Source organism: Mustela lutreola, chromosome 6 (assembly GCF_030435805.1).
Source record: "Mustela lutreola isolate mMusLut2 chromosome 6, mMusLut2.pri, whole genome shotgun sequence".
NCBI lineage: Eukaryota > Metazoa > Chordata > Mammalia > Carnivora > Mustelidae > Mustela > Mustela lutreola.
In genome coordinates, this window is record NC_081295.1 from 22,556,602 (window position 1) to 22,583,903 (window position 27,302).

General features: G+C 40.6%; 1 protein-coding gene and 1 long non-coding RNA gene across 5 annotated transcripts in view; one reads left to right on the forward strand and one right to left on the reverse strand.

Moving 5' to 3' along the window:
* PPIL6 (peptidylprolyl isomerase like 6) overlaps positions 1–20,776 on the forward strand; it is a 34,693-nt gene extending 13,917 nt beyond the window's left edge. Inside the window, exons 6-9 of one of the 4 annotated variants that reach the window (XM_059176906.1) lie at positions 4,522–4,578; positions 13,939–14,074; positions 18,737–18,815; positions 19,061–20,776. In XM_059176906.1, the coding sequence (XP_059032889.1) occupies positions 4,522–4,578; positions 13,939–14,074; positions 18,737–18,815; positions 19,061–19,117 (329 nt within the window). In that variant the 3' untranslated portion in view covers positions 19,118–20,776. Of the gene's footprint in view, positions 1–1,836; positions 2,101–4,521; positions 4,579–13,938; positions 14,075–17,451; positions 17,605–18,736; positions 18,816–19,060 lie in introns of those variants that run through there. The other 3 variants (XM_059176908.1, XM_059176909.1, XM_059176910.1) reach the window with 3 other exon arrangements.
* Positions 2,045–27,253, reverse strand: LOC131833531 (uncharacterized). Its single transcript, XR_009354508.1, has 4 exons — positions 26,575–27,253; positions 20,900–21,066; positions 12,473–12,569; positions 2,045–3,383 (listed from the first exon to the last, which is right to left on the reverse strand). It is a non-coding gene; the product is annotated as an uncharacterized LOC131833531 (long non-coding RNA).
* Between the last annotated feature and the right edge of the window lie 49 nt (positions 27,254–27,302).

The window sequence follows — 27,302 nt, forward strand, 5'->3', positions numbered from 1 at the left end:
AGGATGTGGCAAGGGTTCAGGATTCAGTGACATGGTATATTGGAAGTACCAAGCTCTATAAATGTTCTCCCTTCAGATACCAGATTTGCACAAGACTGTGGGGAGAATTTTGGAATATGGTTAATGTGGTTTTATGCATGCTTCAGGATGCCTCCCAACACTGCTGGTTGCCTGATGGGACCAGCAGGGCCTACATGGTTGATACTACCCCTAGCCTCACCTCATCCTCTGACATCTCCCCTTGCTCTGCTCCACACACTGGCCTCCTTGCTGTTTCCTAAGCACATCAAGCATACATGAGCTTAAGGTCTTTTGCTTTTTCTCTGCCTGGGACACACCCCACCCAGCTATGCCTCAGTGAGCCCCTTACTTCAACCTCTAATCTGTTTTGGATTTTTGCCCAGAGTTCATCTCAGCAAGACTTCCTGACCGTCCTATTTAAAACTGCCACTTCGCTCTCCATACAGGTCTCCTCACCTACTTCCCTGCTGCTCTCCTATCCCCTAATTTTTATTTTAAAAATATTTTATTTTGGTTCATAGCACTTTTCATCACTGGACATAATATTACGTATTTCCTGAAGAATTTGTTTAGTGTCTGTTCTTCTTCATTAGACTATAAATAAGTTTCACAAAGGTAGAGGATTTTATCTATTTTGTTCACTGTTATATCCCCAGGTTCCAGAACAGTGCCTGGTATATAGTAAATTCTTAAAAAAAATACTGTTGAAAGGATGAACAAATAAATGGACAGATAAATAAGAAATATACATTCTACTCATTTGTAAAGTACAAAATGAAAGAAGATATCAAGTCGTGAAGCCACTTTGGTGGGATTCTCCTTTTGTGGCTCCAACAAGGCTTACTGCTTTCCGAAGGACTTCTTCTTCTTCTTTTTTTTAAATTAATTAATTAATTATTTTTATAAACATATTATATATATATTTTTAAATATTTTATTTATTTATTTGACAGACAGAGATCACAAGTAGGCAGAGAGGCAGGCAGAGAGGGGGGGAAGCAGGCTCCCTGCTGAGCAGAGAGCCTGACACGGGGCTCAATCCCAGAACCCTGGGATCATGACCTGAGCCAGAGGCAGAAGCTTAAACCCACTGAGCCACCCAGGTGCCCCCATATAATATATTTTTATCCCCAGGGGTACAGGTCTGTGAATCACCAGGTTTACACACTTCACAGCACTCACCAAAGCACATACCCTCCCCAGTGTCCATAACCCCCCCCTTCTCCCAACCCCCCCTCCCCCCAGCAACCCTCAGTTTGTTTTGTGAGATTAAGAGTCACTTATGGTTTGTCTCCCTCCCAATCCCATCTTGTTTCATTGATTCTTCTCCTACCCCCTTAAGCCCCCATGTTGCATCACCACTTCCTCATATCAGGAAGACCATATGATAGTTGTCTTTCTCCGCTTAACTTATTTCGCTAAGCATGATACGCTCTAGTTGCATCCACGTCGTCGCAAATGGCAAGATTTCATTTCTTTTGATGGCTGCACAGTATTCTATTGTGTATATATACCACATCTTCTTTATCCATTCATCTGTTGATGGACATTCCATAGTTTGGCTATTGTGGACATTGCTGCTATAAACATTCGGGTGCACATGCCCCTTCCGAAGGACTTCTTGAGATAGATTTTAATACATTTTGTCATCATCATCAGCATCAATATAATGAGGGTGCGGATGGTGATAATGAGAAGATGCATTCCCTAAGCATGCAATGCTGCATGACCACGGCCACCTGTGAACAAGCCTGATGCTCTGCCCGGCATTGCACTAAGTGCTGTCAGTAGAACCTGATTTTCTTTAATCCTCAGGATTACCTGCAAGACACTGACCATTATTCCTCTCTATACAGATGAGGAAACAAGCTTGAAAAAGGTAACTAACATCAAGATTGAAATCGAAGTGGGCGCCTGGGTGGCTCAGTGGGTTAAAGCCTCTGCCTTCGGCTCAGGTCATGATCCTAGGGTCCTGGGATCGAGCCCCGCATCGGGCTCTCTGCTCGGCAGGGAGCCTGCTTCCTACTTCTCTCTCTCTGCCTGCCTCTCAGCCTACTTGTAATCTCTGCCTGTCAAATAAATAAATAAAATCTTTAAAAAAAAAAAAAAAAGATTGAAATCGAAGTCATCTGATTTTAAAGTTTACTTTGGACCACTACTCTGCATTGTGGAATTTGTCATCAGAAGTATCGAAATAACATTAGGTATAGAAGGCTGAAATCATCACTAGCCATCAGGGAGATTCAAATTAAAACCACATTGAGATATCACCTTACACCAGTTAGAATGGCCAAAATTAGCAAGACAGGAAACAACATGTGTTGGAGGGGATGTGGAGAAAGGGGAACCCTCTTCCACTGTTGGTGGGAATGCAAGTTGGTGCAGCCTCTTTGGAGAACAGTGTGGAGATTCCTCAAGGAATTAAAAATAGAGCTTCCCTATCACCCTGCAATTGCACTCCTGGGTATTTACCCCAAAGATACAGATGTCGTGAAAAGAAGGGCCATCCGTACCCCAAGGTTTATAGCAGCAATGGCCACGGTCGCCAAACTGTGGAAAGAACCAAGATGCCCTTCAACGGACAAATGGATAACGAAGATGTGGTCCATATACACTATGGAGTATTATGTCTCCCTCAGAAAGGATGAATACCCAACTTTTATAGCAACATGGACGGGACTGGAAGAGATTATGCTGAGTGAAAGAAGTCAAGCAGAGAGAGTCAATCATCATATGGTTTCACTTATTTGTGGAGCATAACAAATAGTATGGAAGACAGAGAGGAGAAGGGAGTTGGGGGAAATTGGAAGGGGAGGTGAACCATAAGAGACTATGGACTCTGAAAAACAATCTGAGGGGTTTGAATCGCCGGGGGGTGGGAGGTTGGGGGAACCAGGTGGTGGGTATTGGAGAGGGCACAGATTGCATGGAGCACTGGGTGTGGTGCAAAAATAATGAATACTGTTATGCTGAAAATAAATAAATACATTTAAAAAAAAAAAGAAGGCTGAATTCAAGTACTGATTGAAAGGGTGTCAATATAAAATATTTCCCTGGGAGATGGGAAGCAAAGGGCAAGAGGAACGGTGGGTGTTCTAGAGAGGGCAAAGGAGTACCACAGATGCTGACATGAATCAGTAGTGGGGGCGAACCACAGGCAGATTTGTCTGAGCAAAGTGAACTCTACGATCAGAAGGAATTGGTGCTGGAGGACCTTCGACTTCCCCAATCCTGGATTTAGTCTTCAGCCACTGCAGTGTACTCCTGAGAGATGCCGAGGGCTCTGGGTGAACCACGAGGGGAGTATCAGGCCGAGCAGGGTTGAAGACTTCCGGCTCAATGATCAACTTCTGAGCCCGTTCCTGAATGGAATTTATAGATTTTATTTATTTATTTGACAGACAGCAATCACAAGTAGGCAGAGAGGCAGGCAGAGAGAAAGGAGGAAGCAGGCTCCCTGCTGAGCAGAGAGCCCGATGTGCGGCTCGATCCCAGGACCCTGAGATCATGACCTGAGCTGAAGGCAGAGGCTTAACCCACTGAGCCACACAGGTGCCACCATGAATGGAATTTAAATTCCACATGCCTGTCCTGAATCAAATCTCTACGCGTGCTTGCTATTGCATCCGGTTTCTTTAAAACAGTGCACGTTTATTATAGGTAACTCACGCTGAGTTAAAATGGCACAGTCTTTCAACAGAGATGTATTGTATGCTGTGCTCCAGGAAGGTGAAAGAGGGCTGATGGGGAGGCTGGGGGTACAGAGCTTAGAGACCCTTGTTTCTACTAGAGTCCGCTATTTCTAGTAGTCTGCTCTGTTTCCCTTTCAGCGGTGGATGGAGAAGAAATCACTTGTGTGTAGAGGACGTTTACAGTAGCAGCGCTGCCTGAGCCCAACTCCGCGCATGTCGCACACAATGCAAACTGGGACGTGATAAATACTTGTTAAAAAAATCCCCCTCTTACGTTGTAAGGGAACTTCCTTTCCAGAATACTGGCTAAATAAATGAATTATCACACTGGGGGTTCCAAGGAATGAAAATTTGAACACTGACTCTATTTAGAGCATCTATTTTTATTCCTCCTCTAAAAAGACCTCACTGTTCCTATTTCATTTTTCAGTCTGGTCTTTCCATTTTCCTGAAAAGCAAGAAGGACTGTGGAATAACTTGTGAGGCAAGCAGACTTTATATGAACACACTTCCTTTAAATTGTGACCACAATTATAATTAAATGCATCATCATTTCAAAGGGTCTGCATCATAATTTCACCTACTTCAAAGAGTTCTTATCAGGGGAATGGGATCAGGAGTGTTAAAGTGCTTACAAAATGCAGTGAAATCACTACAGTAATATTTTCATGGTTTAGATATTGATCAATTATGGATCTTAAAACAGTAGTCATTGGTATAAATGGAATCACAATTTAAAGCTTTTTCCTCCAGTCTTTACTCTTTTTTAGGCTCAAAATTCTAATGTTTGCTCATTGTTATTTATCAGATATAGTAGAAGGAAGAGGAGATGATGGAGTGTCGATTTACGGACCAACGTTTGAAGGTATGTGTCTTTAAATTCTGTCAGTCTGTATCAGCTGATAAATCTAACAAGACTGGATGATTCACAACTCCAAATAAGATGGTGTTTGGGATAACACTGAAAGTGGGAGTTAAAAATGGAGTGGGGGAAGGTACCCCAGTCTAGTCCAGAACAGCTTTGTATACACATTTTTTTTCCCTCTGCCTAATTATATTATTCCTTTAGGCTAAATTTCTAGAATTAGTATTGTGGGGTCAAAGGGAATTTATATTTTTAAGCCTTCTAATTTGCCATGCCCGTACTCAGAATTTGGTACTTTGATAATCATCCCATTAAGACTGCTGTTGGGGATCGTTGGAAGATGGGGTCATGGTGATGGCATAGTTTTTGAATTTTTTGAAATTCCAACATAAAAACAGACTGTGTAAGTAGATAGAAAAACTAAAAACCCATGGATGACATTTACAACAAAACTAGGTGACAAGGTATCTAAATGAATTCTCAATACAAACAGATGAGGACAAACTACCTATAGCTATGAAATGTGCACGGTGTCGGCATCTATGTGGGAGAAAGCAGCACTTCTGGCTGTCTCGAGAATAGCAGAACTTCAAAATAGCCAACAGTGTGTGAGTGTAAGAGGTACCTGGCAAGGTTTGAGGCTGGAGCAGCCTAACCTCTCTGAACTCTTGAAACTGATCTGAAAGGGCACTCTTCCAGGACAGGCCCACAATGAGGAGATGTTACTGTGAATGAAACCAAAGTTATGCAGGGTAGCCGGGCAACAGTGACAAAGGAATGGGGAAAGAGCCAGGAAAGCGCAGAAAGCAAGTTGCCATATTGTCGAACACTACATGAAAACAGCACAAGAGGGAGCTTTGTGAATTGAGAAAAGCGACATCCTAAACACGTAGGAAACCTAATTTTATATAAAAACTGGCAACAAAAAGTTTCATGGTGAAGTGAAAGAGAATAAGGAGCAGAGGAACATCACTACAGATCATGAAAGCACACTAGAAAGACATGCTCACAAAACAGATCAAAACTGTACAAATTTTCAGAATGAGCCAGAAGACACAGAGAGTATGATACAAGACAGGAAAGAACTCATAAGTCAGAATTAGAAAAACTTAGAGGTTACAGAATTAGGGAAGAATTAGCAGTAAAAGAACATTTCAGAGATAAACTCGAAGGAAATAAGGTCAAATAAACTTGACAGATATGCATGTCTTAAAAGAAGAAAAAGGTGGAAGGGGGGAATTTTTAAAACCAAAAAATAATGAAGATAAAAGGATTTATAAGAAAGTGACAAATAGCTAGAAAGAGAAGATCCAACATATGGATGGCAAATTGTCCCTAATGGATTAAATGAATGCAAGGGAATAGACAAAATACTAAGAACTAATGTTGAAAAAAACTGTCCAGAATTTAAAAAGGATTTGATGAGTTTCACACAAATTATGAGAGAGACCTTGACATCAAGATTGGTGATGAGCAGTAATCACATAGTTACTGTGAAACTAAAATTTAATGAGGAATCAAAGGTGAGAGTATGATATATAATGACTGTATCTTTAGCCTACTCTTTCAAAACTGGAAGAAAATGTAAAGAACATATGCAAAAACTTTAAACTATTTTCAGTAATTACACTGGTGATGGTATTATTTTGAGACTTTTATATCTGTAATATGGAAAAAGTAAGTAATTATAGGATTTCCTAAATTCATCATTTCAGGTGTCCTTGCGAATCATGATTTTCAATGTGCAAGAAGGGAGATACAAATCAAATATGACAGAAGCCAATAAGTCAAATATTCTGTACTGGAAATACTGGTTTAAACTCACAAAGTATCATATCTACCTATATAGCTCTATCCACTGAATTGGACAAGGACTAACTTAGTAGCATCACACACTCCTAGCATTTACATTGGTGTTCTGAAGTGTTATTTCTCACTTAAAGAAACCACGGTTCCTCAGGGAAATGGCAGGTTTCAGTTCCAGGACAGGACATTACAAAATGAGCCTTGAAACTCATGTTTAGTCATGCTATTATCAGATAGCAAGAAAGCTATTAAAGATTTACTAGGGTCATGTCAAAGGCCTTGGGAGACAACTTGAAGAGGCTCTCACTGGCCAAAGATTTGAACTTCAAAAAGAATAGTAATTGCAAATAATTGAAACCCAACAAATATTTTAAATCCATGAATTCATAATGACATCATATTATAAAATAAAGCCTAATAGCTTATCTTTGAGGGAATGATGGGAAACAAATTCATTATCTTGAAAAACTGATAAACAAAAGCAAAGAATCAAGCATTTATCTTGCCTTTTCCATATGAACTGTACCAAATTGTAGGTAAGAGAAAATTGCTACTTACAACAGCATTCCAATAGATAGATGAGAAAGAAATAATAGAATTAGAATAGTATCATTTTGCTGCTCCAGTGAAATAGTGGATCTAAGCCTTTGCTGCATTGTTATCTGCTAACTTCACAAAAACAGGGACAACCAGACATTATGAGCCTTCTGTGGAAAGAACGCACCACCAAAGGGACGGAACATGAGTTTGATTAAGCCTCTGGATCCAGCTGCCAATCTGTAGGAAATATAGCTAGTTCTGATGTCATGTGGTCCTAAAGATCTCTGCACTATGAAAATCATGCATTAAAAACTGCAGGACTTATGGCAAATGTGAGGTGCGAGAAAACCCTTCCTCAGTGACACGTTAAAATACAGAGTAACCTCATAAAACCAGTAACAGTTTAACATCTATTTATATAGTCAAGAAACACAGAAATACTAGAATGAATTTGGCACTCTACCTCGAAAGCTCCCTGACGTTTGAGGAGGTGGTGTGGGAAGAGGTGTAGCTTGTGACTGATTGTGAAGTGGTGGAAGGAGGGCTCTCTGAGATTGGAGGCAAGCTGTAGCATCAGATGTGGGTGGACACAGCTCATACTGAGGTCACCTGTGGCAGATGTCTGAGGTGTGGGTGTTTCGATGCAGCTCAGTTCAGCTGCGAGCCATTTTCTACATTTACCTGGTGTTTCTCCTAGACATTGCACATAAACATGGGCAATATTCGTTAAGCTCAGATGTTCCCAATATATCAAACAAGCTGAAATTGACTTGCCCTCTCAACATAAGTATTACAGGCAAGAGGACAAGACAAAGAACACAGAAACATACTGAAGTGCCTGAAACACGTGCAGTCAGCAAACTTTGGACTGGGAAAAATTCTAGAGGTTAAAGAGCTCAGGTTTATTAACAGATAAAAGAAAGAAAAAGAAAACAACAGTCTCTCTCTACTGAGTTTTTTAAAAAAAAAAAGTAAAGAGATAGACGCAGACCTTGAAGATTAAGAGACTTAAAATTCATAACAAGTCTTTTTTTTTTTTTTTTTTTTTTTTAAAGATTTTTTTTTTATTTATTTATTTGACAGAGAAATCACAAGTAGATGGAGAGGCAGACAGAGAGAGAGAGAGAGGGAAGCAGGCTCCCTGCTGAGCAGAGAGCCCGATGCGGGACTCGATCCCAGGACTCTGAGATCATGACCTGAGCCGAAGGCAGCGGCTTAACCCACTGAGCCACCCAGGCGCCCCCATAACAAGTCTTTTAAAATGGTAAAGACTGGGGAACCTGGATGGTTCAGTTAGTTATGCATTTGCCTTCAGCCTGGGATACAGCCATGCACTGGGCTCCCTGCTGAGCAGGGAATCTGCTTATCCCTTCTCCCCCCATCTCTTCCCCTGCTCTCTTTCCCTCTTTAAATAAATAAATAAATAAATAAATAAATAAAATCTTAAAAAAAAAAAAGGCAAAAACTAGACTACCTAGTAATTACTAATAGCTGTGTACTAACTACTAACACTGTTGACCTGAAGCCTTATCAAAAACACAAACAGTTGATTAACCATTTTCTCCCTTCCAAGTATTAACCAGGCCTAACCCTGCTAAGCTTCTGAGACGAGACGAGATCGGGCACGTTCAGGGTGGTATGGCCATAGACTGATCAACCATTTTATTACAATGAAATAAGCTAAAGAAAATGTTAAGAAAATCATAAGGAAAAGAAAATACATTTATAGTTCTGTCCTGCACTGAAAAACATCTGCATATGAGTGGATCCCTGAAGATCGAAGCTAGTGCTATTCAAGGGCCAAGTGTATAAGGAAATATTAAGCATGAGAGCATTTCAAAATCAGGGAAATGGTTACTTTTGAACTAGACAAGGCACTTTTGGGAAAGCGGGCCTCAGTGGGGATGAAAAGGGTGTTTCCCTTATAATAACTAATAATAACTTTAATTATATGTTAGTTTTCTATGGCTTTTGTGTCTAAGTTTTAATACAATGAAAAGGTTTTAAAAAAGTAATATTGAATGAATACCAAAGTGAAGGGAAAAGGAAAAGCCAATTTCCTTCTAAGTGCAAGTGGAGCCAGCTTTATCAAATGAAACTGGGCAAATTACATCATTTATTTATTTATTCATTAATAAACATTCAACTCTTGGGTGCCTACATGGTGCTAGGGCCTTAAGATACAAAGATGATACGACCAAGCTTCTAGCCTCGAAGATTTTAGGTTTGGTGCAGACAGATACTCAAAGGGATTAGCTACCGGCACGGTGCCAATGGAGGTTACAGAGGAAGAACTGAGCGCTGTGGAAAAGAACCAACAGCTTCCTGGGAAAGTTGGGGGCGGTGGCCCAGAGTAGCTTTTGAGTTGGGTCTTAAAATAAAACATTGCAGATGGGGAAGGGATGTTCCTGGATCCTTTCCTAATAAGCTGCATCCCTGATGAAAATCCACTGTATGGGTCCACCCCACGGCCGCTGTCAGATCACCTGGAGTCCTGTTCAGAGGCACTGTCTCAGACAACTTGGGCCTTCTGTCCAGCAGGAGACACATCTCTTAGCTCCTGTCCTTGCCTGCCCCCTGGACAACCTGTGCCTCTGGTGATTGTCCCGCACTCCTATCCTTACACAGTTACAGTGGAGGCGACTGTCCTCTGGTGCCCGGGGAGGCCCAGTGTGTTCAGGGAAGCCTCCATTACTCAGGATATCTGTGGGTGCAAGATCAGAAACTCAGTAACCCAGCAAATGAAAAGGAGAAATGCCCCCAAGGAGAGATGAGTAACTGCTCAAAACAGCAAAGCTTTGCTGGGTTTCCTCCCTCATCCACCCCCGGGGGATATGTACACAAGGGCCAGCCAGTGCTTCCACCTCCCCCTGTCTCTCACTGAGCCCTGTTACCACGAGCTGCAGATCTGAAACCCGGGGCTTGCTAAAAAATGACTACAACCACTAAACTCACTTTTATTAAGCTAAGCACAGTGAATTTAAAAGAATGTAATAAATAATAATTAGATGATTATTTTATAAATCAGTTAATCATTTTTTTTAACTTGAAGGAAGTCCATTTTGCTTTGTTTCAAATCGCAAGTTTTTTAAAATTGTCTCCCCAAATCCTATTCTGAATGTTAAGAAACTGAATATTAGCCCTTTCTTTCCTCCATGTATAATATCCCTAATCCTTCTCCTGGTCAAGGATTGGCAGTTGAGTGGTTTGGACTGACTAGAGAAAAATGTCATTTATATAAAAAGCAAAAGAAAAATATTTTAAAATATTGGATTATTCTTGTCACGTTAAGTAGACCAGTCTGTTAATGTTAGCTTGTGCCCTAATTCACAGAGCACTTAATATCCATTTGTCTAGTTCTTAGATCTCCTTGCCTTTAAATGAAAGTGTTCAGGGTGCCTGGGTGGCTCAGTTGGTTAAGCATCTGCCTTTGGCTCAGGTCATGTTCCCAGGGTCCTGGGATTGAGCCCCACCCACATCGGGCTCCCTGCTCAGCGGGGAGTCTGCTTTCCCCTCTGCCCCTCACCTCACTTATGCTCACTCACTCTCTCTCATATAAATAAATAAAATCTTTTAAAAACATGAAAATGTTCATGAATAAATGGCACACAGCCTGATGTACTGTCAGTACTGAGTAACTGAAAATAGTACAGTCTGGGTAGCCATTTAAGGGCTATTTATTTTTTTTTAAATGTTGAGACTTCTATATGGAAAGTGCATATGTACAATTAAGGCATAATTTTAAAGCAAATCCCCGTATTACCATCCTTGTCAAGAAAGAAAATTTGCCAGCATACCAGAAGCACCCTATTTGTCCAGCCTCAGCAATACTCCACCTCCCTCAGAGGTAACCACTAGCCTGCCTTTCTTCCTTGCTCTCCTTGATAGGTTAACCACCCAGGTAGGTATCCCTAAACAATATAGTTAAATTTTGCCTGGTTCTGAATTTTATGTAAATGGAATCACACTGTAGGCATTCTTTGTGTCTTACTTCTTTTGTTCATCCACTGCCTATGAAATTCATTCATGTTTTCTAGAGCTGGAATCCTCTCACTGTCACTAGTGTTCAATGTTATAAACATACACTAAGTGTTTATCTATCCCCTTAAGTGTTCATGAATACTGGCTATTCATTCCTAATGTCACACAACATGATCAGCATGTATACTTATAAATGCTTCATTAAAGCAACAATTAAAACATGCCAAGTAGCACCAGTTCATGTACTTTTATGTAATAATAAAGAGTATATAGCTGTTATTATTTAAATATGATAGCAAAAATAGAACATTTGGTTTACAAAATTAATATTGCAATATTCAGGTCAGATTTTTACTTGATATTACTGCCTTCAGCAAATTATATGGAAATGTCCTAAACTATCTGATTATACTTTTACCAGAGAGAATGCATGGCAGTTTTCCCAGACTTGTGGTAGTTGCTTCCTTTATAAGCATCAGAATGACTTTATTTGAAACAGATTGAGAAACTGATTTTCTTCAGCCCATAAATTGATTTTTTTCCATAAATTCTGATTTCTATTTCAAATAGTTACATGTTGCCCTTCCCATTGTATGTTATAAATGAGGCCAATTTTGACCACAGAGCAGTAACTACGATTCCTATTTTATGGTAAGTGGCAGAGGCAGGAATTCCTGAGTCACAGACAATGGAATGAGAGGCTCCTGAGATCCTACCATAGCTTTTAAACTTCCTTCCATGTCTCAATTAATATGACCTAAAAATAAAATTATTATTAATTATGCTAGTTTAGCCAGCACTCAAATTTTAAAATTTTTCTATTTTTACCCAGCAATAAAAAAAATGTTTGAAAAAAAATGTTTTTTGTTCTTCCTACTTCACTTTCTGGTAGGTTGTTGAAATTTTTCCTTTCCATTCAGGGCTGATAGAGTTAAACTAATCTAGAACAGTTAATTATCCCATTCAAAAAAAGTTGAGGGGGTGATGAAGGGTTGGTTGAATAAGGATCTATTATTTTCCCTATCCTCAAAAACTTATGTGAGCACATTAAGTTTACATTTTTTATATAACTGAAAAGTCTGAAGCTCTGCACTTAACCCTCAGAACATACTAGGCACTGTAAAAATATTTGTCAAATAAACAAATGTTGACTTAAACCCGGGATTTTCACTCTCCATCTTGTTACTGATAAAAAAAAAAAAAAAATACTTCTCTATTACTGTAAAAATACTGTTCGGATAGTCATTTTTCAGGAAAGCTTCTCTAAAGACAGAATTTTATGTGGAACTCTATTTTGTCACTGGTTCTGGTCTTTAAGTAGATAATCTGTTCCTGCAAGGCTGGGGGTCCACTCCATACCCCAAGTGAGCTGTGAAGGAGGCACCAATGGCCCCGTCCCAGTGGCAGCTCATGCTGAGTTCATATGGGAGGTCACTACAACCTGTTTCAGAGCAGAGACTCCCACCAGTAACTGTGTAGAGAACAAGAAGGGGAGGGTTGGCTCCCCGCCCCGCTGTGGGAGCTTTCCAAGAGTAGAAACAGGTGGAATTCTACCCAAGGGCTTTACCTGGTGTGGCAGAGTCACCAGCTGAGTCCCCTCTGTTGTGCCGTCACTGCCAGTCTTGAAGTGACAAGCCTTGGGTCCTTAAGTTCCATGGCAGCACCTTTTTAAAACAATCGTTATCATTACTTATTTTTCACACATTTTTTTGAGGTGAACACATTTTAAATTTGTAAGTTATGAGCTGCCTATACCTACATATTAACTTTAAAAGTTAATGAAACTTTAAAAGTTCTCCCATAATCACAGAATTTTGGGTAAAAAAATGTTATGCTATAAAATTTTTTTTAGTGTTTACAGAATTTAAGAAACATTTATCATATATCTAAGAACAATGACATGCCATTTTGCTAAAACTCTGAATCTTTACTTTGGGCAGATATCTGTGCCACGTAATTTTCTGTAAAATTAATGGATTATTTCTTAATTGCTCTGAAAGGAATACAGAGCATCAATGTAATTATACAGACTCATTTGTACAAAAGTGCTTTATTTGCATTTCACAAGATTTCAGAGGTTTTTACTCAGTTGCAATTTAACAAGCTAAAAGCTACTACTACGGATATGGCTTAATTGCTCAGTTGGTTTAGCTGTGAAACTTCAAATGCTTAGCAACTGCATCTTCAGAAAATCTTGACACTTAATGCTCATACCTCTCAATTACTCCCAGAATCTTATAAGGTTATTGAATGAAAGCTTTTCATGAATTTCTCTTCCACCACTTCCTTCCGTGTTTTTGAGTTTGGAGGTAAATGTAACCTCATACTAGAAATGCCACATCCTGAAAGAACAGCTTAATTCACCACTATACACTTCTCTTCACTTGTTAACTTTACAAAAAAAAATAAATAAATAAAAATAAAAATCACTTTTCACATAATCTTGGTCAATCTATATAAAGTTTGAGATTAAAATTTATTTAAAGACTCCAAAAAAAAAATTATGAATCCCCTTCGTTTCATCACCAACATTTAAGCCCACATACATACCAGTTAATGTACTAGGAGGCCCTAGGAGTAAGGCTATCCTGAGACAAGGGCCTGCACACACTAGAGAAGAAAAGCCATGTGAGCGATGGCACAGGTCATAAAGACAACCACAGAGGGCTGTATAAGATGTTGTGAGGGGAAGGGTCGGATCCAAAAGCCTTCTCGAAGAGGGTATTTTTAATGATCACATTGGTAGTTTGAATGAACTACTACTGCCAAACAGCACAAGAAAATGTGCTGACCTTTCCTCAGAATGTACTTCCTTTTACATTATTAATTTAAAGCACTTCCTTTTACATTATTAATTTTCTTAGCACACTTGTTTTTAGCTACAATAATGATAAAGTAAATGTAGAAAAATGTTCAAAATAGTTCTAATGAAGATTTTCTAGCTTATCTTTTTTAACAGCCCAGTTGGAGTGAAATACGAAACAATACAATTTGGAAATATTTTAATGAGCTACTATCTACTGTCTTTTCTAGATGAAAACTTTTCAATTCCTCATAATAAAAGGGGAGTTCTTGGAATGGCCAACAAAGGCCGTCACACCAACGGGTCACAATTCTACATCACACTACAGCCAGCACCCTATCTGGATAGAAAATATGTGGCTTTTGGGTATGTACACTATAAGTTTGTCTATATAATATGTGTGTGTGTGTGTGTGTGTCTATATATGTCTATATAATATAGATATATATGTATGGTTTGGGGCATCTGGGTGGCACAGTCAGTTAAGTGCCTGACTCCTGATGTTGGCTCAGGTCATGATCTTAGGCTTGTAAGACCGGGACCCAAGATGGGCTCCACACTCACCATGGAGTCTTCCTGTCCCTCTCTCTCTGCTCCTCTCCCTGTTCATGCTCTCTCTCTTCAAATTAAATAAAATCTTTTTTAAAAACGTGGTCCACATAGTTTAGGGATAACTGAAGATATAATTTAAAAGCAAAAATAATACAAATACAAACATTTAGAATAAATATTTCATAAGAAGCTTGCTGTCTATAAAAAACACAGAAGCCATTAAGGTCCAGCCATTATAATGTCCTGACTATCCATCCTTCTATCTTCAGCCTCAAGGATTTTGTCATTCTTATTTACTATGAACAATATCATAGTGCTTAAACACATAGAAATATTTAGGTGCAGAAGTGAGGTGAAGCCATTTAAGTGCCTGTCTATGAACACAGTGAGGAGATATAGGAAAACTATCCAAATTACAAGTAACTTTTAAAACTGAACAATTTATAGTATGGAAACACCTCAGGTAATAATGATTAGAATATTATTAGAAAGTTGCTAATGGGCATGTGGACCTAAAATGGATGATGGATATACTCTTTATCACTCCAGTGTTTATGTCTCTGTTTGATTAGTGGAGTGAATGTAAGTTGAAATTTACTTGGTCTTCCCTAAAATGATGCAGAGTATTGGAATTTTTCTGAATAAGTATTAGATTATTCCAGCCACTCCACAGGGATAATTACTGACTCTTCATCCCATGAAGAAATTTCATAAGTTTTAATTTAAACCACAATTATCCCTTCAGTGTAATGCAAGTGATATTTCTAGACTGAAAAAGCAGAAAGTGTATTTTCATCCAAAGGAGATTTCTTTAAAAAGATAATTTTTTATTAATAGATGCATAACCTAAAATGATGTATTATCTTCTATTTTCCCTGGTCCTAAATAAACTGTATTCTGATTTTGAAAATGTATTCTTCAATTATTTAAAATCCAAATAATATTCACAATTTCTTGGATCATTTAAGTGTCTTCCCATCATCTTAACCACATGATTAGGTGATCCTTCCTATCTTTCCAAAAGGTGCCTTCCTCAAACACAAACATGACTACTTTAAAATGTTTAACATCTCCTTCTTCACTATATACCCCTCTCCAGATGCATACAGCTTAAAGTCTAGAGTGGCATTCTGGGCCTTCATTATCTGACCCCACATCTATTTCAGCTTTCCCTTCTGTTAGCTTCCTGACTCATTCATTCAACCAGCGTTTTATTAGGCACCTACTATATGCCAGTCATGGTGCTCAGTCGTGAGGAAAAGAGTGAAGAGGTACAATTCCTGCCCTTTAGGGAGTCTATAGTGTATTAGAAAACCAACAACTCTAAGCCAGTGAGACACAGGCTACGGCAGTTCTGTGAAGAGTGCACTGGGGATACAGGAAAGAGGGAAGACAGCTCCTCTAGCAAAAGCGAACACAGATCCCTAGAGGATGGCAGCGGAGTGGAGGATGTGGTCTCCTTTTGACGACTGCTATTTTCCATGTGATTCACCTTCCTCCAGGGGAATATTGCTCACTCAATTTTGTCTGGTTTTGGCGGGAGGGGGGGCACTGTACCTCTTTTATTCTAGCCCAAGTATCATCTCGATCGATCTCTGAAATCTTCAAATCAGAGCTGAGTCTGGGCTGGAATATTTAAACAAGACCTTAAGAGAACACTAGGGAGCAGAAAGGTGATATCTTAAGAGGCAAGTAGATATTCTGACCAAGTGTAACTCCTTCAGGGATACTGTCCTTCCCCACCGCAGGGCTTCTTCTGGTGTTAATGCTTTCTACCATTGCAGATTGTCCCCGGGTTTATGTGAGTTTCCGGAATCCCAGACATGGTTAGCAAGGTCCAGAGAGAGACAGACCTTCCTTTTGAGCCCTAGTTCCTGGTACAAGAACTTGTCCCTTCAGATAAATGACACTAGGAATGCTCTTCAGGGGAGACTGTCTTGCCCACTGGCTTCATAAGGAAAGAATGTCAAAACACAAATCTGTAAACTCTCCATTCATACATGCATAGGTAGAAGGGGTAAATATTAGGGACAGTGATGGGGTCATTAACTTTATTATAGGGGACTCCCAAATGGGGTGGGCATAGAAATCTGCATGAGGAGGGGAGAGAAGTATTGAAATTCAAGTTGAAGTTAGCCAGAGAAGGCTGAAATCAAAATGAGTAAAATCAAATTTTGGGAAGAGTGAGAAGCCTTTGCAGAGGGGCCCTAAGGAATAAGGAGAGCCTCTTATCTACAAGTCATTTGTTCTGGCTAGAGCTTAGCACCCCCGTGGTGAATGGACAGAGAGAGGAGGGTAGAGAGGAGGAGACGGTCAGGCCCAGGTCCCAAAGGCTATCTGTGCCATGCTGTTAAGCAGGGACTCCCACCCAAAGGGGATGGGAAGCTATGGAGGAATTCATTGGGAGTCACATGACTAGGTTCTCATTTTGAAAAAATTCTTTTCAGCATTAGTGAGGAATTAATTGGCAAAGGATGACAATGAAATTGGAAAGGCCAGTTAAGAAGCCTATGGCTTCTATGGCCCTATGCTAATAGTGCCATAAATGAAGTCCTGGTCCAAAGCACTGGCCGTGCAGAGAAGTGAGGGTAAACAGAAAAAGATTCAAGCGATACTCAGAAGTTAGATTCAACAAGACTCCAGTGACTCTTTCAATGGTGGTGGTGCGATCATGGAAGAGTATCAAGCAGTGGTATGTCACAGAATCTTCTACAGTGTTGTAAATGTACTAAAACCTGTGCTGTCCACTATGACAGCTGCTGGCCACATATGGCCACTGCCCACTTGAAATATGACCAGTACAACTGAGGAACTACATTTACTAAGTTTCAAATTTAAATATCCACCTGTGGCCAATGGCTACCATACTGGGTAGGGAGAGTCTAGAGAAACTCCTAGGATTTTTAGAACTGTTTGGATGGTTGATGCCATTTACCAAGATAGGGAGTACGAGGATATGGGAGAGAAGATCATGGATTTAGGATGGACGAGTTATGTTTCTGATTAGGATAACTACAGGTGAGGCAGAAGGCAACTCTGGTATACCATAAGTAGGTATTCAAGGGGGGCAAGGCCGGAAATAGAGATTTGGAAACTCACCATGGCAGCTGACCTATAGCCAGACCACAGTACCATCACTCCCAGGACAGCCTCTGGGCCTTTGCTTATCTTGTTCCTTTCTGCCTCTCTAGAGTCTGCCAAAATCCTTACAAGGCTTAAGTCAGAAACCTCCCGATTACCAGAATCAACATGCTTCTTTGTCCTCCTTGGCACTCTGTACAAACTTGCATCTTCTATTTTAACACCTGTCACAGTGGAGAGATGCACATAGTAAGTGCTCCTTCAGTATTTGTGAAACCAATCTGGAGAACAGGCTCTACAGCCTCTTTGGTCAGAGGTGAATCTGTCCATTTGTCCCTTGCTCATCCTCAGAATGTACCTTGTGTTGGGCTCAGTGTCCTGGTTTCTGTTGGAGACAGCCAGAGGTGGACGGAGTTGCCTAGAGCATGAACAGTGTCAGCACTGCCATGTGCCTATAAAAGTTCATGAAACGGAAACTGTACCTTCCCCTCAACCACTGCCGCTGCTCAAACAGTGCCAAAGGGAACCAGTCCCGTGTTTAGCGCTGTCTCTCTAGCCCGTGTTACTCTCTTTCAGTTGAGAGAACCATCCTAAGTCTAGCTCCACTCAGAGAGTTCTAGCTCATGGCCAGCGAATGTCTACAGAGATCCAAACTAGCATGGCTCTTGTTCATGTATCCAGTGGTGGTGATGAGGTGCCTACTAGGGGCCCCGCAGTGTGTTAGGCGTTGAGTGCTAAGTAAAAGCATGAACTATGTCCTCATGGGAGAATCAGAAACTAATCAAAGCAGCATAAATGTCAAATCAGCCTTGACAACTCCTATAAAGATGACGGGGAGCTTGGCATAAGCGAGGAGCAATGAGGAGCGATGAGTAAACTGAGATCTGAAGGAAAAGCAGGAGGTGGGGAGCAAAGGGAGAGTTGGGGGCAGGAGCACAACAGATAGACACGGCAGGGAAGCAACATGGGATACTGAGGTACTGAAGTCAGTCCCGCTGGGGCAGAGAGCCAGGGGAGCATGGCCCAGGAAAGCACTGGAAGGCAGCAGGGAGGCAGCCCATGGCGGGTCACGGTGGAGATTTTTGGTCTTTATCATAAGGGAAATTATTGAAGTATTTTAAGTGGAGAAGTGAGATCAGATTTGCAATTTTTTTTTTTAAGGTTTACATTTTTAAGAGATAACCCTGACAGCAGTGAGGATGACAAACTGGAAGGGTCCCAGAACGGATGTGGAGGAACCATGGCAAAGTGGACACATCTGGAGCTATTTATACTGATGACTGATAATCTGATTTACAGGAAGTAGTCATAGCTAAACAGGATAACACTTGATTTATGGATGGAAGCTAATGTGAAAATTTATGACTAAATTCTCCATTTTTTCCTCCTATATAGGCAATTGGTTGAAGGAACAGAAGTTCTTCAAAAATTGGAATTGGTTCCAACAGAGAATGAAAGACCAATACAACAATGCGTAATTATTGACAGTGGAGATCTTTATGCCTGATTTTCATATCAGTATTCTCTGACAACTTATTATTATGCATCTGATCAGCTGTTTCTATATTTAATTAAATAGTGCTTGATAAAATTTAATTTGAAAGCTGTACAGATGCTGTAGGTTGGCCCTCCCCACACCCAATCCCTCCCCATTTTCCTTTCTGGTCTCTGCCACAGACTATAAAAGCAAAACACTTAATTTCCCACCCTCCTTTGCAGCCAGTAGTGGCCATGGAATACCATCTCGCCAGTGAGACAAGAGTAGAATGCCTGTGATCCTGCCCCTTCCCCTCAACCAGCCTTGAATGCAGAGAGGCCAGAGTTGTGAAGGAAAGGCCAAGAGAACTGGAGATGTCAGCCCCAACTCTTGGGCTGAAGAACCAATGCCAGAAAGTACCTATCTCTGGCTTCTTACTGTAAGACAAACAGACTCCTGCTTGTTGATGTTACTATTGGCTGATTATTTTGCTACTTGTAGCCTAAACCATTCTTAGCAGCAGGACCTAATGGCCTTCCAATCCTACAGCACTTGGAGCGGAATTATGTTGTCTGTGAACTACATTTCTGCCCTAAGAAAGTTGGTAAATAACCAAATAGAAAAAAGAGGCAATAAAAAAATTCACTGTAATATTTCATAGTTTACATGCAGCATTCAGAAAAAGGCATCTATCTGACATGAAAAGAATGCTTATCTCTGAGCCACACCAACCATATGAAAACCAAAGGCTTGGGTTAAGCATCCCAACGCTAATCAGCCCTGTGATCATTGACTCCTGAGATGTTATTGGGGATCCTGCTTCATCAGCTGCTCCTTAATCTGAGATTCTTAAATCCATTACCAGGGGAGCTTTTAAAACACAGACTGCAGGACCCTGTCCTTGATCTACCCGAGTCAGAGTCTCGAAGTGTGGGAAAGGGATTCTGTTCATTCATTTAGCTCAACCTAGAGGATCCTGTTTGGCCAGCTAGGCACAGTCATTTAGAAATCACGGCAAGATGTAAGTGACTAGTTTCAGCCCCCTCTTTGTAGTTATTGAAATGAGTGACTCTGTTGGTGGTGACCTTGCTCAGCTGCCTCCACCACTGCTGCCATTGCATTCATACTATGCCCAAAGCCATTAAGATTTTGGGTTTTTCTTGCCCTTTGCAGAAGGTCTGTCTTCCAAGAATGATCTCTTAAGCAGACAGGCCTCTAATTGATTTGGAGGTTGCCAAAAGAAGGCATATGCTTTCTTTGACTTTTCATTTTGAAAGGATTATAAATTTACAGGAAGTTGCAAAAATAGTACAGAGCAGTCCTGTGTGCTGATCATCCAGGTTCTCCAATGGACATATCTTACACAACAACTATTGTACAATATATAAACCAGGAAATCGACATCAGTACAGTGTGTGTTATCATTTTATCATGTGTAGATTCATGTGACTGATACCGCAGTCAAGTCACACAAGTTTTCAAAAAGACCTCCCTTGGGCTACCACTTTATAGTTACACCTATTCCCCTGCTCTCCACCATCCATCTCTAACTTCTGACAACCGAAATGTGATTTTTTTGTTGTTTTGTTAAATCACAACTTTATTGCTATTTGGTATATGCCTTTATAGTAAGATTGGAGGTGGATGGGGAGAAAGCATACTGCCTATGTCACATTCTCAAGTGACCCAGAGGCAGCAGAGTGTTAAGAATGTGTGTTCTGGAGCCAGACGGCCTTGGTTTGAATCCTAGTCCTGCCATTCCCTAGATGCATGCATTTAGGCAAGAACTTCCCTGTGCCTCTATTTCAAATCTTCATGTCAAAGCATAGCACCTACCAAACAGAGTTGTTGTGAGGGTCCAAGGAATCAATAATTTATATGCAGGATCTAGAACAGAACCTTTTTATGCTATATGTACTCATTAAATGTATGCTTAATAAATTACTGGTATACCTTCAGGAGTTGGCCTAGGAAGTTGTATTTTTTAAAAGCTCCTCAACGACTCTGATTAATAACAAGATTTGGGAAACACTAAAGAGGAGATAGTTCTTCTTCCTCTGTTCTGAAAAGTTTCCACCAACCTGAGAGGTTAAGCTGTTTGCATGAAGTCTCCAGATCCTCTCTCTGGGCCTTGGATGGGTTCCTCTGGTCATTCCGGTGACATTTCAGAGGGGAGCTAGGCTTGCCACAGGGCCTCTCACCAACTAGTGAAGCGTGTAATGAACAAAACTGATGCTTTGCAGAGATCCTAGTTAAAACAAATTAACAAGCATTCGTCATGTAATAACAAGCAGCACAGCAATTATTACTTGCTCTTACTTGCATGAACCCATACACTAGGGAATTAAACAGTTTATCTGATATTGTGAAAGAACGGAGATATCTGCATGGGTGTAAGAAACTGATTCCAGCTCCCTTTTTTTTTCAACTTACCTGCAATGGAAAGGTAGATCCCTACTGACTTTCTAAAGGATGGCAAGTTCCCGGTCCCTTTGTCCACTCCCACGTCCTACTCTCAGGCTATGTAGAAACTTAAATCATAGATTTGTATATGCAGTGGTTTTTCTTACCACCATTTAAATGTTCACACAGTGATACTTCTGTATTAGAATGTATTCTGTATCAGAACATGTATGTTAGCCATGTAATTTGAAGAAATTGATTCAAAGATTCAAAAGCTTATCCCAATTTAACTCCAAATAGGACTTTGATTTAACCAAATTGACTTTGATTTGATTCCACAGAAGGAATTCTAGAATGTTCCACGTCTACAAATATAAAACACATTCTGATAATTTATACAAAATGTTATATGATCTTGCCCCAATTGCTGATATGGCAAAGCCAAACTCATATCCTGTAACTTACACTAAGTCATGTTAATAAGGGGCGTGTGGTATCTGGACATTTTTCTTATTATGGGAGATTTGAGATAAACATTTAAAATTCTATCTAAAGAATTTGTTTGTCCCAACTGCAAACCATGCCCATTATTTGTTAATGAACGAATGGTCTGGCAACCTCAGGATTCCATATTGAGTTTTTGTACTTCATACATATCTTAAATTAGCAAGTGTTTTAGTCCTAGTTATTTAATAATGAAGCAATCAAATAACTTAGTCTTTCACTTTCCTCATTTGTAGAAAGAAGAGATCGAAGTAAAGAAGCTGTTAGCTCTGTCTGACTCTAAAACTTTAGAGATTCTCTGAGTAAATTTACAAAATCAGTAACAGTACTATTACTTTGGGGTTTGATTTTTGTAAAATGGGGGTACATCTATCTCACAGTGGTTTGAGGCCTGAAATAATATGTGAAGACACTTGTGATGACGCTTGACACATAGCAACTATTCAATAAAAATGAACTTCCCTTCTGGAATGTTAACCCACAAAACCCCGTCAAGCTGTCACTGACCGAAAGAATATCATCACCACCACTTCAAGAAACCGCAGGTCTCTCTAATGCTCAGTCTTAGTTCATCACTAATATCACATTTTCAATTTACTGGATTTATTCAAAAGTATATCTTTAAAATTAGAATGGATTGCCATCACAGCTAGTGATATGCTCTCTTCATTTTTAAAAACTACTATGTTAATTATATAATCTGCCACCCTTCCTAAAATGGAATCTTAAATTGGGCCAATCTAGCCAGCCATCTCTCAAATAAATTTTATATATCATACAAAATATCTGGAAACAACCTTGAAAATTAACATATATAACATGAAGTACAAAGTTTGGTATTTGATTAGATGTCTTTGAAAATGTGATAAATCACAGGTTTTTCTACTTTGGTGTGCATGAGAAATGCTTGAGCCTATCAACAAAATATGGGTTCCTGAGTCTCATCTTAATTTCTGATCCAGTGGATCTGTAGTGGGTCAGAGAATCTGCATTTTTTTTCTTTTTAAAAAATATTTATTTATTTATTTGACAGACAGAGATCACAAGCAGGCAGAGAGGCAGGCAGAGAGAAAAGGGGAAGCAGGCTCCCTGCTGAGCAGATAGCCTGATGCGGGGATTGATCCTAGGACCCTGGGATCATGGGATCATGACCTGAGCTGAAGGCAGAGGCTTTAACCCACTGAGCCACCCAGGTGCCCCAAGAATCTGCATTTTTAACACGTTCCACATGGTGCTGCTGCTGCTGCCCTGGAGACCACACATTAAGAACCACTGGGCTGGGCTGTATTAAAGACATACACAGGGGTGCCTGGGTGGCTCCCTAGGTTAAGCACCCAACTCTTGATTTTGGCTCAGGTCATGATCTCAGGGTTGTGAGATTGAGCCCTGTGTCAGGCCCTGCCCAAGGGTAGAATCTGCTTGGGATTCTCTCTGTCCCTCTCCCACTGCCCCTCCTCTTGCTTGCATATGCTCTCTCAAATAAAAAATCTTAAAAAAAAAAAAAAAAAAGAAAGAAAGAAAGAAAGAAAGAAAGGGGCACCTGGGTGGCTCTGTGGGTTAAAGCCTCTGCCTTCAGCTCAGGTTATGATCTCAGGGTCCTGGGATCAAGCCCCCCATTAGGCTCTCTGCTCAGCAGGGAGCCTGCTTCCCTTCCTCGCTCTCTCCCTGCCTCTCTGGCTACTTGTGATCTGTCAAATGAATAAATAAAATCTTAAAAAAAAAAAAAAGGCTGGTATTGGGAGACTTGTGGCATGCAGGTACGTGCAAGAAAACGTTATGCAAATTGTGACAACAGAATACAATGAGGAAAAATGGTAAGACAAGAAACTTTGATTTCATCAAGGTAGCACAGATCTATGCAAACACTGACCAGTCAGAAGGGACAGCAACTAGAGGCCTGGTTCAGGGTCCTGGAGCTTCTGCTGGACTGGAGGTGAGCCCTCTAGCTGCAGAAGAGGCAACAGGCAGACGGGTCTTAGGTCAGGGGGACTGGGACACGTGTTCTGCTCAGCGCAGTGCCCTCTAGCAGTCAGGACAAAAATCCCTTGAATATTTTAAAAACCAGAATATCCACCTGGGAGTGTTCTGGCTGAAAATCAGCTCCCCAAGACAGGATGAGGAGGAGCATAATACCTGGGCACAGGGAGAGGTAGTAGTAATGCACAGTATCAGAGAGCTTCCTGAGGTGCAGTTTAGCTTGAATTTGGGTTGTTCCTAAGAGATATGTTAGAAAAACGGATTCCTTCTGTTTTCTAAAGGGCTGAGACCTCTAATGGAAAAAGAAAAAACTCCAGCAGACCCAGGGTTTGAAGCAGAGTAGAAATGAAAATAAATATGTCTCAGGTGCCAGCCTAGAGAGAATCTACAAGAGTTTTGCATTTGTACCCTACCCTTACATATATTTGTAAAACAAAACAAAAACTTTACAACATGTTTTCCTGGATGTCATCTTGTAGAGGAGTCACTATTAAGAGCTGCAGCAATTTAGAATAGTTCTCCACAGATTATAATGTAAAGCTGTCTTCTCAAACTTTAAAACACATGTACATATGAACTTCCAAAAAAAAAAGCAGATTATCATTTGGGAGGTCTGAGGTGAGGCCAGAGATTCTGCATCTCTAACAAACTTTCAGGCGATATGAATGTATTAGTTCATGAACCCATACTCTGAGAAGAGTAAAGCTGTGGTTTTCAACCTAAACTGAAGATTAAAAACACCTGGAGAGCTTTGAAAAATCCCAGGTGTTTTGAAAATGCCCAGGCATTTTTCCACAGTAATTAAATTGATACCGTGGCATCAGGATTTTCCAGAACTTCCCAGGTGATTCCTATATTCAGCCAAGGTTGAGAACAACTGCTCTTAAGCGTAACTAACCACAGTCATGGAAGAAATATCCATAGCCAGTGAAGAGCTTCTCTAATGATGGTATCTCTAGGATTTTATCATCAATCCTAGTCACAGTGTTACTAGTAAGAGTAAATCTACGGGGTGCCTGGGTGGCTCAGTGGGTTTTAAAGCCTCTGCCTTCGGTTCAGGTCATGATCCCAGAGTTCTGGGATGGAGCCCCGCATCAGACTCTCTGCTCTGCAGGAAGCCTGTTTCCTCCTCTCTCTCTGCCTGCCTCTCTGCCTACTGTGATCTCTGTCAAATAAATAAAATCTTTAAAAAAAAAAAGAGTAAATCTACAATTTTAGCTCACTATTAATCCTTGATTCATTACAATCCTTTGTTGAAACTTACTTGAAATATTACAATGTTTAATGCATGTTGTTAAAACTGTGTTATAGACGCCAGACCTTGCTCTGGAACAGTGAAGTGACTTTGGAAGCCTTCCTTGAGCTACTGCAATAGATGCCACGTAACATAAAAATAATCCAGTGCTTTTCTAGCCTTAAAACAAGACTGTGAAGTGTCTTCTTATAGAGACTATAAAAATCTGAAGACTAGTGTTGAACACCCAGATGACAAATTGTAAAACAATGTCCTCCACAATGGGGCGTATTCCTCCTAGAGTGTAAACAAGATAATCCACGGGGGTATTGGGAAAAAACATAACTTCTATTGTGTTTTTAATCTTAAAGAAAAAAAACCCCACAAAGCTGACTAGTGCCTTCCTTTGTCTGGGTGTCAGATAGTCAAACGCTTACTGTGGAAGCTGTACCCTGAGAAGAGGAGGCAGTTCACTGAAGGCTGATGATGGGACCTCATTTAAATATGTAGCTGCACTTTTTTTTTTTTTCCAAGTTCCAGAGGGCAAAGCATTTAATTACATTTCACAAGAGAAGAACTGTTGTGACTCAACCAAGTACGGAACATAGTTCTCTCCAAATTTTACACAAACCACTATTTTCTTTAATTTGATGAACAATGAAATCAAGTTTTCCTTTTTAGCATTTAAGATGTAGAAATAACAAAGTCGGTGCAATAAAGTAGGTGAAATATTTAATAAGATTATACAAACACATAACCAACATAAACTGTGAAAAAAGATAAAAAGGCTCTCATCTTCAAACAACCCTTTTTTTCTAAAATGAAAACAGTCAGCTCTCCAATGGGGAAAATGATCTGCAGTTGAAATAAGACTCCCGAACAGCGCTTAAGTTTTCTGCACTTGGTCTTTGCAATGAGAAATGATTACTTAACAGAAAACTTAAATTGAACAGCATGTATAAACATCATATTGCTTTTTTTTTTACTTAAAGAAGCAATATCTAGTGATCTGTCAAAGCAGATTTGTATTCATGAATTGTCAACAGACCCTCAACACAGCCATGTCTTCTTTGAAAGTCTTTCAGTAAATTCTGGCCATAGGCTGGATCGGTCAAACATGGTCTCGTGTTTACATCAAGCAAATCGCCAGCTGGTGTAATCAACAGAACTAATACTCAGTGACGAAGGTACAAAAGGACCCCACAGATCAGATTCTAGAAAGTTTTAAAGCCTTCAGATGAGGCAAAAAAAAAAAAAAAAAAAAAAAAAGCTAAAACGTTTAGAGTCAACTTTTTTGTGGTGCTTTCATAGCAAAGCAGATCTCATAAAAGCAATGTTCGTGTGTTATTTTATTAGGGTAAACGTGCATAATTAAACTTGCCGGATAAATGCAAGTAACTGGGGGAAAAAAAAAATAAACCCGGCACTAAAAACAGCTTTTATAATCCAGTTTTTACTCGTTAATATAAGCGCGGCTGCAATTGTGACTGTTTTGTGAGGCTGGACATCAGGTGGCGCTCACCCATCCTAATGAAGCCGGAGCAGTCCCAGAACATTAACGGGCATTCCAACATCCAGTCCTGATGTCAAGCCTCGAGTTTCGGGCAAGTCACTTTGTCTGAGGCTCGGTTTCCTCACCTGTAAAGTGGGTTGGGAACGGACCAGATGGATTTCCAACCCAGCTCGTGTCTGATTCTCTGTAGTGGTGGTGGCGTTGACTGACTGCGGCTACCGCTGATTTAAGTAGCAAAAAATTCGGTAAAGACAGCCTGGGCAAGTGGGAGAGAGATAGCCAGCGTAGACAGAGCTCCGGCTGGAAGGCCGGGGGGCCGTTTTCGGTGTTTTGGCCGCTCACCGTGAGTGGGCGACGGAGCAGAAAGTCAGCCACGTGGCTTCGTCATTGCCCTGAGGGATCCCAACACAGGGCTACTTCCAGAAAAATTCGAGAGAGAGAAGCGCGGGTGCTACTGAGAATCTGTGCGAGCGCCTTCGGAACGCGGGAGCACACCGCAAACCTGACTCACTGGGTGGGTCTAAGCGCACCCCACGGAAACGAACGCCAGGCTGACTCCCGTCCCAGAGGCGAAGCCCGGAAAGTCACGTGGGGCCGCGGATTTACGGCCTCCCGGGTCGCCCGGGCGGACGCCGAGAGCCACCTCATGTAGGTTGTTCCACCCGAGCCAGGGTGGAAGCTTTCCCTATCGCGGGAACTAGAACAGCCCAGCTGCATCTTGGATGGTAACCTAAGGGCAAAGGAAATAGGTTCTTGCTCCTGGGAGCTTCTTCGCTACACTTCGCTAGTCACTATGACGGAACAGCCTCCCTCCATTGCCTCTCGCTGTCCCTGTTCCCCCTCCTGCAGGAAT